At 53.5% G+C, this 16,248-nt stretch overlaps 7 protein-coding genes across 7 annotated transcripts; 1 reads left to right on the top strand and 6 right to left on the bottom strand.

The window, feature by feature from the left end:
• Nucleotides 1-71: 71 nt before the first annotated feature.
• Nucleotides 72-419, bottom strand: VTJ04DRAFT_5825 (uncharacterized protein; the record flags this gene model as incomplete). The annotated part of the gene is made up of 1 exon (XM_069363982.1): nucleotides 72-419. The coding sequence occupies one exon, from the start codon at nucleotides 417-419 to the stop codon at nucleotides 72-74; it is 348 nt and encodes a 115-aa protein (XP_069217854.1).
• Nucleotides 420-3,317: 2,898 nt separating this feature from the next.
• Nucleotides 3,318-4,456, bottom strand: VTJ04DRAFT_5826 (uncharacterized protein; the record flags this gene model as incomplete). Its single annotated transcript, XM_069363983.1, has 4 exons — nucleotides 3,318-3,763; nucleotides 3,851-3,894; nucleotides 4,043-4,213; nucleotides 4,320-4,456. 4 exons carry the CDS (start codon nucleotides 4,454-4,456, stop codon nucleotides 3,318-3,320), a joined length of 798 nt encoding a protein of 265 aa, XP_069217855.1.
• A 426-nt stretch (nucleotides 4,457-4,882) lies between these two features.
• On the bottom strand, nucleotides 4,883-7,569 carry VTJ04DRAFT_5827 (uncharacterized protein; the record flags this gene model as incomplete). The annotated part of the gene is made up of 7 exons (XM_069363984.1): nucleotides 4,883-5,099; nucleotides 5,158-5,392; nucleotides 5,479-5,522; nucleotides 5,584-5,686; nucleotides 6,530-6,863; nucleotides 7,267-7,402; nucleotides 7,550-7,569. 7 exons carry the CDS (start codon nucleotides 7,567-7,569, stop codon nucleotides 4,883-4,885), a joined length of 1,089 nt encoding a protein of 362 aa, XP_069217856.1.
• Nucleotides 7,570-8,270: 701 nt separating this feature from the next.
• VTJ04DRAFT_5828 (uncharacterized protein) lies at nucleotides 8,271-9,845 on the bottom strand (the record flags this gene model as incomplete). Its single annotated transcript, XM_069363985.1, has 7 exons — nucleotides 8,271-8,439; nucleotides 8,503-8,623; nucleotides 9,023-9,120; nucleotides 9,191-9,257; nucleotides 9,319-9,362; nucleotides 9,431-9,625; nucleotides 9,691-9,845. The coding sequence occupies 7 exons, from the start codon at nucleotides 9,843-9,845 to the stop codon at nucleotides 8,271-8,273; spliced, it is 849 nt and encodes a 282-aa protein (XP_069217857.1).
• Nucleotides 9,846-10,388: 543 nt separating this feature from the next.
• On the top strand, nucleotides 10,389-10,688 carry VTJ04DRAFT_5829 (uncharacterized protein; the record flags this gene model as incomplete). Its single annotated transcript, XM_069363986.1, has 2 exons — nucleotides 10,389-10,580; nucleotides 10,644-10,688. 2 exons carry the CDS (start codon nucleotides 10,389-10,391, stop codon nucleotides 10,686-10,688), a joined length of 237 nt encoding a protein of 78 aa, XP_069217858.1.
• A 56-nt stretch (nucleotides 10,689-10,744) lies between these two features.
• VTJ04DRAFT_5830 (uncharacterized protein) lies at nucleotides 10,745-13,316 on the bottom strand (the record flags this gene model as incomplete). Its single annotated transcript, XM_069363988.1, has 2 exons — nucleotides 10,745-13,161; nucleotides 13,298-13,316. 2 exons carry the CDS (start codon nucleotides 13,314-13,316, stop codon nucleotides 10,745-10,747), a joined length of 2,436 nt encoding a protein of 811 aa, XP_069217859.1.
• Nucleotides 13,317-13,847: 531 nt separating this feature from the next.
• On the bottom strand, nucleotides 13,848-15,655 carry VTJ04DRAFT_5831 (uncharacterized protein; the record flags this gene model as incomplete). Its single annotated transcript, XM_069363989.1, has 4 exons — nucleotides 13,848-14,211; nucleotides 14,269-14,912; nucleotides 14,968-15,491; nucleotides 15,565-15,655. 4 exons carry the CDS (start codon nucleotides 15,653-15,655, stop codon nucleotides 13,848-13,850), a joined length of 1,623 nt encoding a protein of 540 aa, XP_069217860.1.
• Between the last annotated feature and the right edge of the window lie 593 nt (nucleotides 15,656-16,248).

Below are 16,248 nucleotides of genomic sequence, written 5' to 3' on the forward strand. Positions count from 1 at the left end.
GATCAGTGAGGGACAACAGAAAATCAACAAAAACAAGGCAAGATATGCCTCTCCGTCAGAGGAGTTGACGGTCAAAGAGAACTGGACTTCATCAACACAACATGGCGACCACCAGGGGGGGCTGGCCGGTTCGGAGACGAGCGGGTGTAAGCGACCCTTATACGGAGCACGGATCGACGGGGAGATGATGGGTCGCAGAAACTCGACGCCGTGTGCTCGCCGCTCTTGCATATGGACCCCAGCTCGGCAAGGCGGAGGAATGGAGGGATGGCATCATGGTCCGCGCAGCTAGCGGTGAAGAAGGACCAAAAAGTGATCAAGCCATTCTCTGGAATTATGGTCACGCTGCTAGTAGCCTTGGCCCGACGCCGCCGTACCGCGATGGCTCGGTGCGAGAGAGGCCTTTCGCCAGCGGCCATTCACTTCACAAGTGTTCATCATGGGCTGTGTGTGGGATGTGCTGGAATTCCTCGCTAGGTTCCGGCCCCCGCAGACAAAATCCTGGAGGTGAACGGTAAAAATAGCCCCCCCTCAGCACATCACGTCGGCCCGGGGTCGTCATTGGCCCGATCTTGCAGTGGCTGGCCGGCGACGGGGTGCGGTCCGGGGTCGACCGGCCTCCCGCATCGGGCGAGATTGGCTTGGCGCATGCACGCTACCAGGGGTCAAGGTGCATGTCGGCGCTTAGAAGGGTTGGCATGTGTGACGCCGTGAGTGACTTCAACCTCGTTGGCCTGGCCGAGGGCCAAATGCGAGCTTTTGGTCAAAGTCCGTCAATTCCAGCCGTGAAAGTGGCCTTTTTGGGAAAATATCTCGGAGGGGAACGAAGGCATTCCCGCACGGATATTGGCTCGACTCGTGAGTTCGGCTCAGCCCGGGACAGCATGATTCGACTTTTATCATGGCGTCCCCAACGCTGACGAAAAAATGGATGAGGAGCCCGAGAAGTCGTCGCATTCGGCCTTAGAAACTCGCGAGATAGTCAGTTATCGGCGGCACGGGGAACTTGTTCAATGGCTTGGATTCTGTGCCAACCTTTGGAGAGGAGGAAGTCTATTCTGGGGTGTGATGGATGTGAAGTGAAGATGCGGCATCCACTGTGGGCGATGTGAGATTGGGTCAGGTATGCGGGGAATCTGTTGGCCCAAGCCTCCGGTGAAGTCTTTGTACATACTGTACATACTCCGTTACCTCAACCCGGAACTGCTAATGGTGGTTGCCGCTTACCCACTGGGTTGATATTAGTAGGTAGGGCTGTGGCAAACACCAACCTCTGGACATCTGCGCCGTAGCCACGGAGTCGGTCAGTCCTGTTGATCCTGCTGAACCCCTTCAGCACCGGACACCTATCCCTCTTCCAAGCACTGTTCTGTGTAGCACGGCACGGCGTTGATCCGGTGTAATTCCTTCCATTCTCTCGGGGCTGTCCTGATCTTGGTCTGAAGGATCAAGATGAAGATGATGATACAGAGTACCAGGCTTCAAGTGGGACACGGAACCCGGAAGGCGAATCTTGCAGTGGATAGAACTGCTGTGTGACGTGTGACATCAACTCGGGGAAGTGCAATGTCTCGCGGCAAGTTACCTAGCCACGAGGCGAGAGCCCCAATCCTATCTCAACGACACAGGACGGAGAGGGGGCTACACAACACCTAAGCCACACCCAAAAGGCCGCCTTCTGGAATGGCCAATCGAAGATTCGCTACCGGTCATGTCCTGGAGTTTGCCGCAGGGCCGCAGGAAGGTCCGGCAGCCGTGTGCGTGCCGGTGACACCTTTCAACCGAACACTCGGGTCCGAGATGATGACGATGGAACCAACAGCCCCGAGCTAACGTTGTCGCGCGCTTCTGCGGCACGTACATGCACAGGCCCACACACCCTCTCGACAGACAAACTCGCACTCATATAGTAGGTACTGTACGTCGTCAATATCTGTAGGGCATAGGACATGCATGCAAGCTGCAAGCCCGGCACTTTTTGACGATGTCTTGCTTGGTGGACTTCGTGTGAATGGCCTCTCAGCCTGCACTCCTGCACACCATCTCGCCTGCCTCTGCTGTCTGCTGCGCCCTATATCCGCGCGTTTACGACTGCCTTCGCTTGCCGCTGAGGTTATACAGTGCAGTGCCGCGATAGCCACGAGAAGCCACAGCCGTGTCTGGCACCGGTGGATGCCATGTCTTTGGATCGAAGGAAGATCTACACCTGACCTTCCACTCCTGACAGAACCGCCCCCATCCAGGCATCTCAATGCCTGCCGGATCACCCATCACTGAGCCTTGTCGAATTTTCTGTCTTGCGTGTCTGGAGAGCGTCTCGCCTTTTCTCGCACAACTGACGTCACCAACAAAGTAGTCAAATCAAGTGGTCAACGGAGTCTCTTGTACACGGTGAGATATCCTGATGTTGTGTTGTGTTGCCCCTGGCAAAGGTTACCCCTGATCATCACAAACAAACCAACGTGCAACATCAAAATCACTTCATGGTCGTATTGAGGACAGTCCCATCGGAGCACTGCTGCAGAATGTATCCCCAGCCCTTCTCTCTTCGGTGTTGGGAAACTGTTTCAACCTTGCAAGTGCAGAAGGGGGCAAAACCGGACCGGAGGATGGGGAACCAAGTGTCAAAGGTCTCTTCCTATACTGTATCAGCGGCAGCAGATCGGATCCTTCCATGCTGTACCGCGGCGTTGGGCAACCGGAGAGCAGGAACTTGGAGCTCTTGTCCAAGTCTCATGTACCCTCTGTTAAGAACGGTAGCCGACAGGTTCGACTTTACATACAAACTCTGGCCTGCACTAACAGCGGTTCCTTCTGGAACTTCTCGCCGCGCCCCTACCTTCTTCCTCGGTACCAGCATCGGCACCGACGTCCCTATCGTCGGGTATCTCGGCGTGGATGGTGGGGGCCAGATGTGATGTCCACGGGAAGGTACGGGCCATTGAACTTCAAGACCGATAGGCGGCCCGACAAAGATGTGTGAGTCCCGTTCGGCATTCCGCCATCCATCTACCGGACCTCCAAAATCCCCGATGGAGCAAGCAAGTTGCGGGAGCATCAACTGCTGCATGACTGTGGAGGACGCAGTCAAGAAATGTGTCCCCTAGACTGAGAAATAAGCCACCAAAACACCACCGAGGATGGGCCGAAGGTTGAGGGTGTGTCTTACGCAATGTACAGATCCATAGCTTGTTCTGTTGTTGCTCGTTACATGAATCTCATTGTTGGCACGCCCCATCATAATCCCACACCATTGTACCAGGCTTCAATCCAGCAGCATACCGACTCCAGACATGTAGATTGCAACCAACAGCTGCTCACTCCTCATGTTCTTCTTGGCTGTCGTCTTGGTTGTCGCCATCATCATCCTTGTCATCATCTTCGGCGTCGCTATCAGAGGAATGGCCAGAACGGGCATGCTGGATAAACGCCTCCGCGTCCTCAGAGCTGCGGGTTTCGGGGGTTCGAGGCGAGTGCGAATGCTGATCATCGGGATCATCGGGGGGCCACAAGCCCCAGTCGGGGATGAGTTGCACCTCCTCAATGTCTATAGGCCCATCTTCGAGGATGAAGGAGAGCTCCTCCTTCAAATCCTCGAGGCATGATTCACCCAACCACGGTTCAATTCTGTCGAATTCGTCAAACTGCTTCGGGCTGTATTGGATCGAAAGACTGGAAAGGCTGGGAGCTTTCTGGATGAGTTTCTGTATGCTTTCGGAAACCTCATAAATTTCTCCCATGTAGGTCGGAGTAAAGTCAAGGACTGCTTACAGGTATGAAGATGCTCATCGGATTAGCAATGTGAACTTCCATGGACGTGAATATGAGATTAACATGACCAGATCTATACCTATGTGACGAAGCCATGCAGCTTTGTCTTGAATTTTGTTAAGCCTGTAGCCACCGGAAATGTGTAGGTTAGTTTCGGCTTGTCGGTTTGGAGTTCACTAAGACTGTATGGGTCGAAGTGCATAAATACCGCGATCTCTGGGAGCCATTGTTGCTACCTGGGTCTGAGCAGATCGAAGAGGAGTGGACATACCAGTCACAAATCACGTCCGATGGTTTCTGACTGCGTGAGAGCGGATTCCTCAGCTGTCTGACAATATGAAACGTGTTGACTGCGTAGAATCGAGGCATGGCTTCCGCCGAGATGAGCTTGCACACACGGAGCAGAGCCGTCGTGAACGGGACGTCGCAGGCATATCCCCCCCTATTTTGAGCGTTATTATGTTCGCGGTTAGTATGTGATGACGAAAATTAACCATCATAATTGATGGCGTGAGTCTGCGTCAGAATATTTTGAGTCAGGATCTCACCAATCCACCATCGGCCTCAGACGATCTGGGACCAAAAGTGCAACATCGTAAATCATGACCCGGATCTCAGAAGGGAGGCTGAGAAAGTGTTCGAAGCGAGCCGGAGCAGCCAGCTCCACCTCGTTTTCCTCAGACATTGTGAGGTGTTGTCTAGTTCAGGTCTTCTGGAACACAACGAGGATCAAGGTGAGCATGATCGAAGTCCTGGTGTCGGTGTTGGTGGTGGGGATCTCGACGCGTTACCAGCCGTGGGTGTTTGGAACAAACCAATCACAATCGCGGCACAGAAGCGCTGGACTGTGTGGCTTGCTCGGAGACTTCGATTGCTGCCCGAGGCACATTCTGAACTTACCGCATCCCCATTGAGGATCCTGCTCGAGGCACTCCAGTAGGTAAAAACATGGGAAGCTGAAATATCCGAGGTTGGAGACAACTTGAACGGAAACAGGGCTTTCAAATCATTCTGATATTGCTACATGGGTTCCCAACATGATTCCGAGTCACGACATCCAGCCTCGTCTCTTCAACTCACCCGAGACGTCTAACTTCCAACAAGCAATCACTCAGTTGTGATCCAACTGGTCGTCACCCTCATCCATAGACCCATCACCGGTATCCTCTGAGGTCGAACCGTCACTTTCCTCGACCAGATCCGCAAAGGACTCAAAGGCAGGCTTCTCCACGCGACGCTCGGCTCCATCCTCACTGGGAGGGTCGTCATCATCACAATCCAAATCTTCCTCAGAATCTTCAACAGAAGAATCCCCGTAGTAAGCACCCCTGACACGACCGTACTTGGGAGACATGCAAGGCTTGCAAGTTCCAGTCAGGGACGAACTCGACTAGATATTCGATCAGCCCAATCCCCGCGATCTGCTCTTGTATGTAGTCTTCCGGTGCCTCGTATTCCTCGGGGAAGAACAGCCACGGATGTAGATATTCGATCTCGCAAATAACCGGGTCGTACAGGACGGTGAGACTCACCAAATTGGTGGCAGTTTTGGCAAGCTTCAAGATGTTATCGGAAACGCCATGGCGCTCTTCGTGGCAGCTAAGACTGATTGCAAGGACTGCTGCCGGAGAAAGACCAAAGTCCGTGAATCAGCACACACGCCTATGTTCCATTGATCTGGAGATCTATGAGCGTCTGATCACCTACCGATGCGACGGATCCAGGCACACTTGTCCCCCAGCTTGTCAAGCCTGTAGCAATCGAAGGACATTAGCGTTTGGCAGGTTGTTTCATGATGAAAAGTGTACACACCAGTCGCTCATGACCTCGGTTGCCTCCTCACTATTCCAACTTTCAGGCAGTCTGAGCTGCCTCTGGAAGCCGAAGGTGTTGACGGCATAGAACCGTGGCAACGCTTCAGCAAAGATTTACTTGTTCACGCGTAGGAGAGATGTGGTGAATGGGATGTCGGATAAAAAGCCGCCCCTGTTTTAATCATGAAGACAATTATCGAGCACAGCAGTTAGCGAAACTCTGAAGGTGTCCTCTCGCATTGGGTTTCTTACCAGTCAACCATTGGTATCAAAGGGAGTCTAACAAAAAGCGCCAAGTCGTAGATCATGATTCGGATCTCGGCTGGGAGATCAAGAAAGCTACCCCGAAGGAGAGGAGCAGCCCCCTTCGGCTCGTTCACGAGGCTTCGCTTTTCCTTTGGCATGTCGAGGATTGACAAAATCATGGGTTTAGAGGACACACAAAAATCGAAATCCGAATTCCGAGTTATGGTCCCAACGGGTTGGAATCCTCAGGCAGCAGTGTTGAGCACAATTAAGGGTGTTGCACAGTGTTCAGGCTGTTTGTTCCGAATCCTCCATTGTGTCAAAGTTTATACACGGTCGGGTGTGGTGCAAGAGCACTCAAGCAGGCACCTCCCGAGTACTTTCGATGCCTTAAGTACCTGACATTCTACCAGTACGGGCAGGTACTACTGCCTGCTACGGATCCTGTTGAGCAACCGCTCCTTCCCCCGGTACCTCCCGCGGGGGTATGCGTCTGGGTGATGAATAATTCTTGCTCATGGAGGCAAAGTCTTGTGGATGCTGTCAGGTTCCAGGTTGTTGCTGGGTTAAACCACATCATGCCACCACTCTCCACGTCCCGAGCCGTATAGACACGTCTCATCCGTCATTACCCACACCCCAAAAATCCTGCGACATTCAACCACCAATCTCTCAGTCGTCACCAGAATGGTGGTCACCATCCTCCGTGGAACCATCATCACTATTCTCCATGGCAGAGTCGTCGCTACTGTTGCGCTCCGTGGGATGAGAGTCACTGTCGTCCGCCGGATTATCGTCGCCGTCCTCCTCAAGATCAAAGTCGGAATCCTCGAAGTAGCTATCATAATAGTAGTCACTATCCTGGAGGAGACTACTAATATCGGTATCCTCGACAAGCCACAAGTACTTGTCGGGAATGAATTGCACTTCCTTGAGACTACTGGGCCCCTCGCTCTTAATGACCTTGAATATCTGCTCCTGGAGGTTGCCGAAATCCTCAGGAGAAAACCGCCACCAAGGGTCCTCGAAACGCTGTGGATTGTACCAGATGGCAAGAGAACGGAGGTTGGAAGCGAGATGGATCAAGGCCTTGATGTTCTCTGGAATCCCTTCGAGTTCGGGCTTCGAGATACGTCGGCATCCGGGACTGCTTGCCAACAATCAAGCAGACGTATTTGAACTAGTATTAGCAAATGACCTCCAGATTCTAATATGAGCTTGCGAATTACGAATAGGGTGATCACTAGGTTACCTATGTGACGAATCCAGGTGGACTTTTCACCAATACTCTCAAGCCTGGTGTAATCAAACGAGTGGAGTTTAGCTTTCAGAAATGTAGTTAGGCATCTTACTATTGAAGTTTCCCATATTACCATTCGATCATCAAACGCGATGCCTCACCATCATGGCTGGACCCGAATCTCAGTTGTCTCACAAAGCGAAAGGTATTGATGAAGTAGAAACGGGGCGTTGCCTCAGCTGAGATGAGCTTGTTGACCCGGAGAAGAGCTGGGGTGAAATCGTCGTCGTGGTCATCGTAGTCGTTGTAGTCGGTGTATTCAACCTCTTCCCTGTAAACCATCAAGATTCATTGTGAAGAAATTAGCAAAACCAGGGGTCCAAAGGGTGGGAGGTGTTTCGGGGTGCCGCAAGGTTGGTTTCCGGATCATCAGTTATCTTACCAGCCGACCATCGGTTTGAGAGGGGATCCAACTGACAGCACCAGGTCGTAAATCATGGTTCTGATCTCAACAGGGAGGGCGAAAAAAGTACTCAAAACGATCTGGCTCCTCCAGCTCCGACTCGCTCGTGAGGCTTCGCTCGCTCTCCGGCATATCGAATCTCGATAGAATATTTGGCGCCACAGGACGATCGAATCTCAATCCAGAGTCGTGGTCCGAGTGAGCCGGAGTCGTGAGGACAGAATGGAGGGTTGTCGACAGTGGATGTTGCAGGTTTTCTCCCAGAGTCCCTAATCGTGTCACGCAGAGTTGATGTGAAAGAACACTTAGGCAGTCGCCTCCTCAGGCACCTTCCTCAGGTATAAACCAGATCTGCCTGTTGCGGGGACTGTCGAACACCAGCAAGGACCATTATAATCTAGGTCACGCCGACGACTTCGAGCTCGCACACAGGACACGTTTTCGTGATTTTTGTTGGCTTGTGTTACGTACATCTTGCCACCAGTCTACCCCGATCCTGGCCCAATGCCCTAACCTTCGTTCCGTCAAACCACTTTATGATCTCTGACTACATCCAGTTACCACCGGCGTGCTCTACAAGGAAAGGGCTGTGAACATCAGTCTTAGGCGGATAATGCTCACCCTTATCGGCAGGTCACAGGGACCGATCACAAAGAAACCGCACTTCCTTGACCTCCATCGGCGCACCCCTGATCGATAGAGTGTCGAGGTCCTGACGATCAAAGGCCCTTAGATTTCACATGGCAGAAAACTGGTCCAGATTGCACAAGATCCTGAAACGGGCCATGTCATCACCGGCATTGTTGCCGTAGGATTGCTGTGCAGCCTCAGCTTTGATGGGGTTGTTCACCCCGAGCAGCGTGAGATCAATCACTTGTCCCGACTGAGGGGACATGAATCGAAGCCTAGTGAGGTCAGTCTCAGTTTTGAGATAACAGCTCATCTAAGACAGCGAAGTTTGGACTTACAAAAGATCTAGCTCTTCCCGCTCCATTAACCGCCCCAGCACGAGGTCATAGATCATGACCCGGAGTTCTGCGGGGAGCTGCAGGAAATACTCAACTTGAGGCTGCAGTTTCTTCGCCTTGGCTGCCGTGGATGCGGCGGTGGATTTTAGATGCTCGTGACATGGAGATGGCACAAAGGCTCTGGCCAACTGAGTGAGAAGTCGACCGCTCTTCATGAGGGAACCACCACACACCCACCCACACACACACAGGTCAGGAAGGTACGCAGGTGAGAAATTGCCATGTGAGTTCATCCCTGTGCAATAGCTTTTTTTTTTTCAGGCTGACGCTGTCTCGTTTTCCATCACTGATTGCCTCTCATGCCCTTGCTCAACGTCGAAGACCGTCCCAAATGGCTCTCAAACTCCCCTCCATCCCTCCAACCAAACTCGTCGAGCTCTTGCCACTGAAGCCCTAACCACGCAGGCTCAGCTCGAAAAGGCGTTTGAGTTTGAGGATGTGAGGATGGTAGAGAACATACTCTCATATTCCTCCACAACCACCTCCTCAACGTCAGCGAACATGTCGCGCAGGTAGTCGATGGCCCAGGAGCAGTAACTCATCCAATTCTTCCCCCACCTTCACTCTGACATCATCTTGAACTGGACAGGGGCAGTAATGTATCTCGATGCGGCAGAGGTTTGGCAACAGCTGGCGGAGATTGACCAGGTGAGTGACCAGAGCGTCGATGGCGAAGGTGGGCCAAACGTAGAGCGCTACAAAGACCGTTGTTAGTCGACTGGATGGGCGAGATGACAGACAACCATAGGATATTACCGATGCAGCGGACGAACAGGGCGTTGGAACCCAGGTTTCGTGCCCTGGTCAGAGAAGCCAAACGTTAGCATTCTCATCATCCACTCCCTCTATGGGAAAATCTCGACCTTACCATTTGTTCATGCTCCATGAAGCTATGTCTCTCTCACGAGGGCTTTTACAATGGTACCAAGTGGCGAAGGAGAACTTGGAGACACTGTAAAACCGCTTCGCCGCCTCGGCTCCGACGAGCTTGTTAACCCGGAGCAAGGCAAGGTCAAGAGTCCGGTCTAAGCCAAGCGGCAAGAGCAGAGACCCGAACTTCCGGCTGATACGGTCAAGGCCAGTCAGTGATGAGTCCGTAGGGGAGGGCCAAAATGTTGTATTACTTACTGGGCGCGCACTTTGCTGTCTGAGCTGTCCCAAAACACCAGATCGTAGATCATGATTCGTATCTCAGGGGGGAGCTGGAGGAAATATTCAAATCGAGGCGAAGAGGTAGCGTTGAGTGCCACCAGCGTGTTCGCCGGTCCTTGAGGAGCGTTCATGGTCGTCGAGGTCACCTTGTCGACGCAATGAACTACAAAGCTGAATGCTGGACGTGAGATGAATGTGAAATGACGCCGCAGGGGTGATGAGAAGAGGAGAATAGAGGTCGGGCCTGTGAAACTTGGATGAAAGAACCAAGAACCAAGAACCAAGGCTGTGAGGGCGTGAAGGTCAAGAGAATAAAACCTCAAGCTCAATTGACCAACCGCCCTCTCTATTGGAGTTTGGGTCAAAGTTTTTTCTTCTGGTCTCGGCGCTCATGGCCGTCCTGTCGTGATGCCTGCCTACCCAGGTGATGACGCCGAGATGCTAGAGTTCCCAGCTTGATGCCAGGCATCCCCACAAACCGCGACGCCTGAAACAGGTCCTGTCCAACCCGGCATTTCTTCAATACTTGTGTAGGTACTCCATACGAAGCGGACGATGACCTAGGTGTGCAGGTATGAACCGGACAATGACGGGCGTCACATCTTGTCCGAACTTCTTGGTGAATCAGGGGAAACTAAATGTCCATGTTCAGCTCTCTAATAGCTACGATAACTATGGATCAAGATTGGGACGATACAGTGATGGACAAAAGACACCCCAGACAAGTTCATTTAACAACCAACCTCACCACCTCACAGACCCAACCAGACCCAAAGCCAAAGGTATCAACAACACCTCAGGAGCAGCCACCCACTTCTCGCTACCCACTTAGGACGAAAACGCACCACGAACTCCTCAATGAAATAGTAACAAAACGGACTGGGTGTATTACCTGAGGCAGCACCAGCGCCTGCTGATCTGATGACCAGAGATCGGACCAGAAGGAAGCCCAGAGACTACGCCACTCACAATAACCACCACCACTACCAACCCAAGCTCTTCCCTTCCCCCTTATCTCTTACCCCACGCCTCAGAAAGCCTCCTTCACCACATCCTCCCTCCCAAGCTTGTACCTGCCCGGCGTTCCAATCCTCCCAGACCCTCTCCTCGCAAACTCGCCAGCAATGCTCTCCCTGGTCGGCCTCTTCAACCTGGTATGGCTGACCATGTTCACCTCATGCGGCAGCGCCACAATGACGTTCTTGTCCGTGCCGAACTTGAAGTCGTCCGCCTTGACGTCGTCCGTGTACCGCTTGATGAGGTACGGCGCCTTGCGGCCGGCCAGAACCTTCTTAAGGCTCCACTCAATGATGTACGGTCCGGACGCGGTGATGATGCTGGTTTCGGTGGTGCCCTCGCCCGTGTTAAACTTGGCGGGCGTGAAGCTAACGCCCTTGCCCGTTTCGTAGGCAAACTGCGCCACGTGCTCCGGCGTGAGCGCGAGTCGGCGCGGCTGGGGCTTGCTGTCCGCCGGGAAAGCCCTCTCGAAACCGAGTTTGCCTTCGTTCTTGCCCGACTTTTGCAGGGCGTCGATGAGGAGAAGGTAGGTGCGGCATGTCGCAAGGACCCAGCGACCGTCAGCCGACACGTCAAGGCCGATAATGGGCTCGCCAAGCGCGGGAATGTGGGTTTTGGCGTTGATACCCAGGCGATCGAACAGCCGGACATCACCCTTGTTGGACGCCACAGCAATGTAGCCCTTCTCGGTGGTCGCCAGGGCAGAGAAATCGTTCTTGCTCGTGTACTGCTTGAGCTGGGCGTCCACGAGTTTGTTACCAGATAGACGCGGGTCCACGCGGTAAAGAGCGTTCCGGCTGATACCGAGGAATGTCGGCTCGTGCGTCATCTGAGCGAACTTGTTCTCGGGGGCAAAGGTGACAACAGGGATGTCCTCATGGATCGTCCACTCGTCGACGACCTTGCCGTACTCGAGGTCCATGCGGTACAGCTTGTGGGGGTCATCGTCCTTCTGCAGAATAAGGTTGCGATCCTCATTATGGAGCATGACCTTCTTGGGGGAGAAGAGCTGGCCTTTGGGCGTCTCGACCTTGGAAATGTTGGTGCTGAACTCGAGGTGGTTGTTTGGTGTGTGCTTGAAGACGCCAATCTTGGAACCGCGAACGACGAAGGAACGGTCGTGCTTGTAGCCGACAGCGAGCATTTTGTTGACCTCGCCGTCCTTGGGCTTGTAATCGACATCGTCCGCCTCTTCGTCGCTGTCGTAGTGTTCGCTCTGTGCCCGGTCATCCTCAGGCTCCTCTTCCTCCTCTTCAGCCTGTTCCTCCTCCTCCTCCTCTTCCTTTGGCGCGTCGCTGTCCTCCATGGTAAGGTCGTTGAAGGCATCCGTGATGTACTCGCGGTCCTGATCCTTGACCTTGGACCATTTGAGCTCGTTCAACTGCTCCCAGAGCGCCTGCAAAAGGCCGTCCTGGAAGCGCTCGAGGGTGGCCTGGTCTTTGAACCGAAGAAGCCATGAGTACGCAGAACCGTCCTCGGCAAATTGGTTGAAGATGAACGAGAGGAACTCGAAATTGAAGACCGGGTTGATGTCCGCGGTGATAGGAATACCCAGCCATTCGTGATCTCCGCTCTTCACTTCCAACCAGTACTTCCAGTCGCCGATCTCTGAGACGGTGGCCGTCACAGACGGGTCCTGCTGGACGAAGCTTCCCGAGGGAAAGTCGAAGAAATGGAGCTCAGCGACTTCAGCAGCCAGAATCTCCCGGGCCTCGGGCGCCGCTGGCGCTGCCGGCGGCTTCGTGGACCGCTCGGTGGATTTCGCTGGGGTCTTCGGATCAGCCATCTCTTCCCGTGCTGCACCGCCGGCGGTAGGGGGCCTGTTGAGGATGACAGAGTCGGTGGGCTCGATAAGCTTTGAGCGAGTTGGGCTATGTATCGGACTGGCCTGGGGGATCGGCTGTTCGTCGTCGAATTCGAACTGCGCGAGGTCCTCGGCCGAGGCGGTCGTGTGAGGTTTCCGGTATTTGCGCTCGTACTGGCACTGCCGCGCGATCTTGGCGAACTGATCGACCCGCGCAGGCAAGATGGCCGGGTCGCAAACAAACTCGTACACGTCGCCAGCGTCGCCGCTCAGGTCGCGCCAGGCAAGAACCTTGTCTCTGCCTTCGCGGTTCTCAACGCGAAAATGGAGAGCCTCGTCGAGAAGGAATGTCCTCTCGTCGCGTTCGCTCGCGAGAAGATCTGCGTCGGCCTCACCGTCTCCGCCCTCTTCTTCTGCAAGCAGTTCGGCTTCTCCCTCCTCGAAAACCCGTTGCACGACAAGCTGGTACTGGAAGTCCTGTGCGGTGCGACGAATTTGGGCGGAGGCGTCCTTGAAGATGAGCTCTGAGTATCCCTTGGGCGAGAGGGGACGAACGAGATAGAGCTGGCCCTGGGGAAGATCGATCAGGGTCTCCTGGTTGCTGGTGCCGAAGAGCAGTTTGCTGACTGGGATAAATGTCAGTTGGTACTACAAACACGGAATGGTTTGTAGAGCGTGGTTGGTCTCCAAGAAGAGAAACTTGGGCAAGGCTCGAGCGTAGTGTGGGAAAAGTCGGTGATATTTACTGCGGGGCAAGCTTACCGTTCCGGAGAACAAACATGGTGCTAGAAGGAAAAAAGTAAACAACGCTGTCGAAAGCCTTTCCTGCGACGAACAGCCGGCTCCGACCCGCCGAGAGGTGATGGAGGTTTGAAGAAGGGAAAACCAAATAATTAATGCGAAAGCAGGATCCCGCTCCAGGCTGTGATGCTCACGCTGTGCGACGGTCCCTGGGTTTGTCTTGGCTTTGAATGACTTCAGAGGGCGGGCAGCAGGGAGGGGGAGGGAACTGCGTCATAACAAAACCCAAAATCCAAGTGCCCGGGCGACGAGAAAGAGGGGCAAAAAGGTGGGGTTGTTTGACCAATCAGAGCGATGCTAAAGTGGGGTCTTGCAAGCCACAAGCAGGCAGACAACTGCCAAGACAAATGAAGGCAGGGCTCCTTTTGAGGCCAACCACAACGACCAAAAAGACGTCAATGCGATGGGAGATTCATAGACAACCCAAATCAGCCAAACTCACATGATACATACAATGAGATTGAGATGCCAAAAAATCTACTAATACATCCAGACGCTCGAGATCAACAACTCAACTGTCAAAGTATAAACCCATATTTCCCCCGACGTCGAGTCTGTTCAAGACTGCCTGCTTCTCGTCCTCAAACCAGTTCTCTCTCTCGCTATCTTCCGGATTTCCCATCTTGCCGCGCTCTGTGAGGATATCGTCTACAATCAACCGCGCGATGTTCTTACCCATCAGAGCGCTGGTCTCCATCGTAGAAATAAACGCCTCCATTCCCCCGGTGTAGTAAACTCCCGGGCCGATAATGGGGTCCTGGAAAGTCGTCCGGGGCGTGATCTTGGGATATGAGTGGAATACGGTCGCTTTGTACCACGAGATAGGGCTGGAGTCCCCAGTGAACGTCGAAGGGACGGGTTCGCCCAAGAGTTTGCTACAAGGGTCAGCTGGTTAGAACTCAGAAGGGAAACTAGTAGACGACGGAACGCACCTCAGGAACTCTGGTGTCACAGTCTCGGGGGAAAAGATCTTGTAGACGTATTCCCGCTCCTGCGTCTTTGGGTTCGTCGCCTTTCCGAGAATACTGATGCTGAAGAAGCCCGGCTTTCCAACGCCGTCAGGACCGGAGGTGGGCGAGTCTGATTCATTGAGCGTGGTCATGACGACGCCAGGAACCCTCGACGAGTCTGACAGCTTGAAGAAGGCCGGACTGTAGCTTTTTGGCGAGGTAAAGATCGTGACATGGAGACGCACGTAATCCACCGGCTCGATCTTTGTGGATAAAACGCCGAGGCCGGGCGAAATACCGCTAAACTGGAACGGATTTGCGATGATCACATTATCGAATGACGCATCGTAGCTTTTTGGAGCGGTTTTACTGCGTCCAGACGTCGTCTTCACGGAGTATTTGGATCCTTCTTTGCTGAGCTCAACAACGGCTGTGTCCAGGGCAATATGAGCACCTGACCTCCGCGCCATCTCGTCGAAGATTTGCCAGTTGCCACCTTGGACGGCGATGGCACCATCTGTTGAGAGAGACACCATTGTTACCAAGCCGTTAAGCCTGGCCAGGTTGGAGGCATAGTTGACACGGGTGAAGGACTGGATGAACTCGCTTGCAAAAAGGCCACCAATCTGTCGATGTTAGGCACAAGTCAGAGATCTTGTTCGTTAAGGAGAAGGAACATACCCCGTGAGCTTTCAGATACTGCTGCCCCGTCACCCCTGTCGCCTCCGTGAGGTTCAGCTGCTCAGCCCTTTCCGTCAAGGATTTGAAGGGGAAAAAGTCGGGCGTGTAGATGCGAAGGAACCTTCCGATCGTGTCTAAGCGCAGCTCCCGCGTGCGCTTCGGTGCGCTCAATCCATATCGAAAAAGGACCTTCAGCGAGTTCCACCAGCTAGGGGCATTCGCATCGATGGCAAGGACAAACTTGTCACCGTCCCAGATTCCGAAAAGAGGGTCTGAGCTGACATCCGGATCGCGGGGCGTGAGTCCAAACTTAATCATTGAGTCGTACAGGACGTGGTTGATCTGGACGAAGATGCTGGCGCCCTGCTCGAAGGGCTGAGAAGGGTCATCGAAGACATTGATGGTTCTAGTTCGGCCGCCGATGCGGTCTGTCCTCTCGAAAAGAGTGATGTTGACATTCACACCAGCCTCAGAGGCAAACTGCCGGAGAAAGTAAGCTGCCGAGGTCCCCGCGGCTCCAGCCCCTGCGACGAGTCAATAATGGCCCCTGAAAAGGCGTCGAGAAAATCCAAGACTGAAATTGTGTGCTTGACGAACCGATGATGGCGATTTGGCGGTCGGCATGCTGGGCAAAGACATGCCCTAGCAACCCCGCGGCAACACTCGCGACGCGCAGGTTGAGCTTCATGATCAACTCAAGGTTTCGGCATAAGTTCAGGGGTCGGAGGCTAAGAAGAGTTGCTCGAGTGACTTCAGAGGAAAGGCTGGGTAGGATCTACCAGGCCTGGTTTACAAGATGGAATGATGGAAGAACTTGATATTGGTGATGGCCCAAAGATTGACGGGTGATCTCCTTCCATGTCTCATTGTTTGTTCTTCTGCCTCGGGTGGACTTGACTAAGGTACTTCTCATCCCCCATCAGTAAGTACGCCATCCATGGGTGTAATGACACCCACCCGCTCCAACCGGGAAAGGGTGCGACAGATTGACGCAATTGGCTCTGAGCCATTGGTTCCCATTGTCCGACCCGATGCTCCATTCATGTACAAAGTACATGCAACAAAACGATCGCATGATGCCAAAAATCGCCATCCCGTCTATCTGCACTCAAATTGTCATTGACATAGGTCTTGCCCTGTTGTAAATAAGGAGACGTTAGGTGTAGCTCGGAGAGACACAACTGGCCTGCACATGACACTCGGTGTAACAGGCTGTCTTTTTGACACTGATTGGTAACATTGGGACGCCACAAAACCCGCCTGTCGACGCAAAGGAGCACC

This window comes from Mycothermus thermophilus (assembly GCF_041956435.1).
Source record: "Mycothermus thermophilus strain CBS 625.91 unplaced genomic scaffold VTJ04scaffold_4, whole genome shotgun sequence".
Taxonomy (NCBI): Eukaryota; Fungi; Ascomycota; class Sordariomycetes; order Sordariales; family Chaetomiaceae; genus Mycothermus; species Mycothermus thermophilus.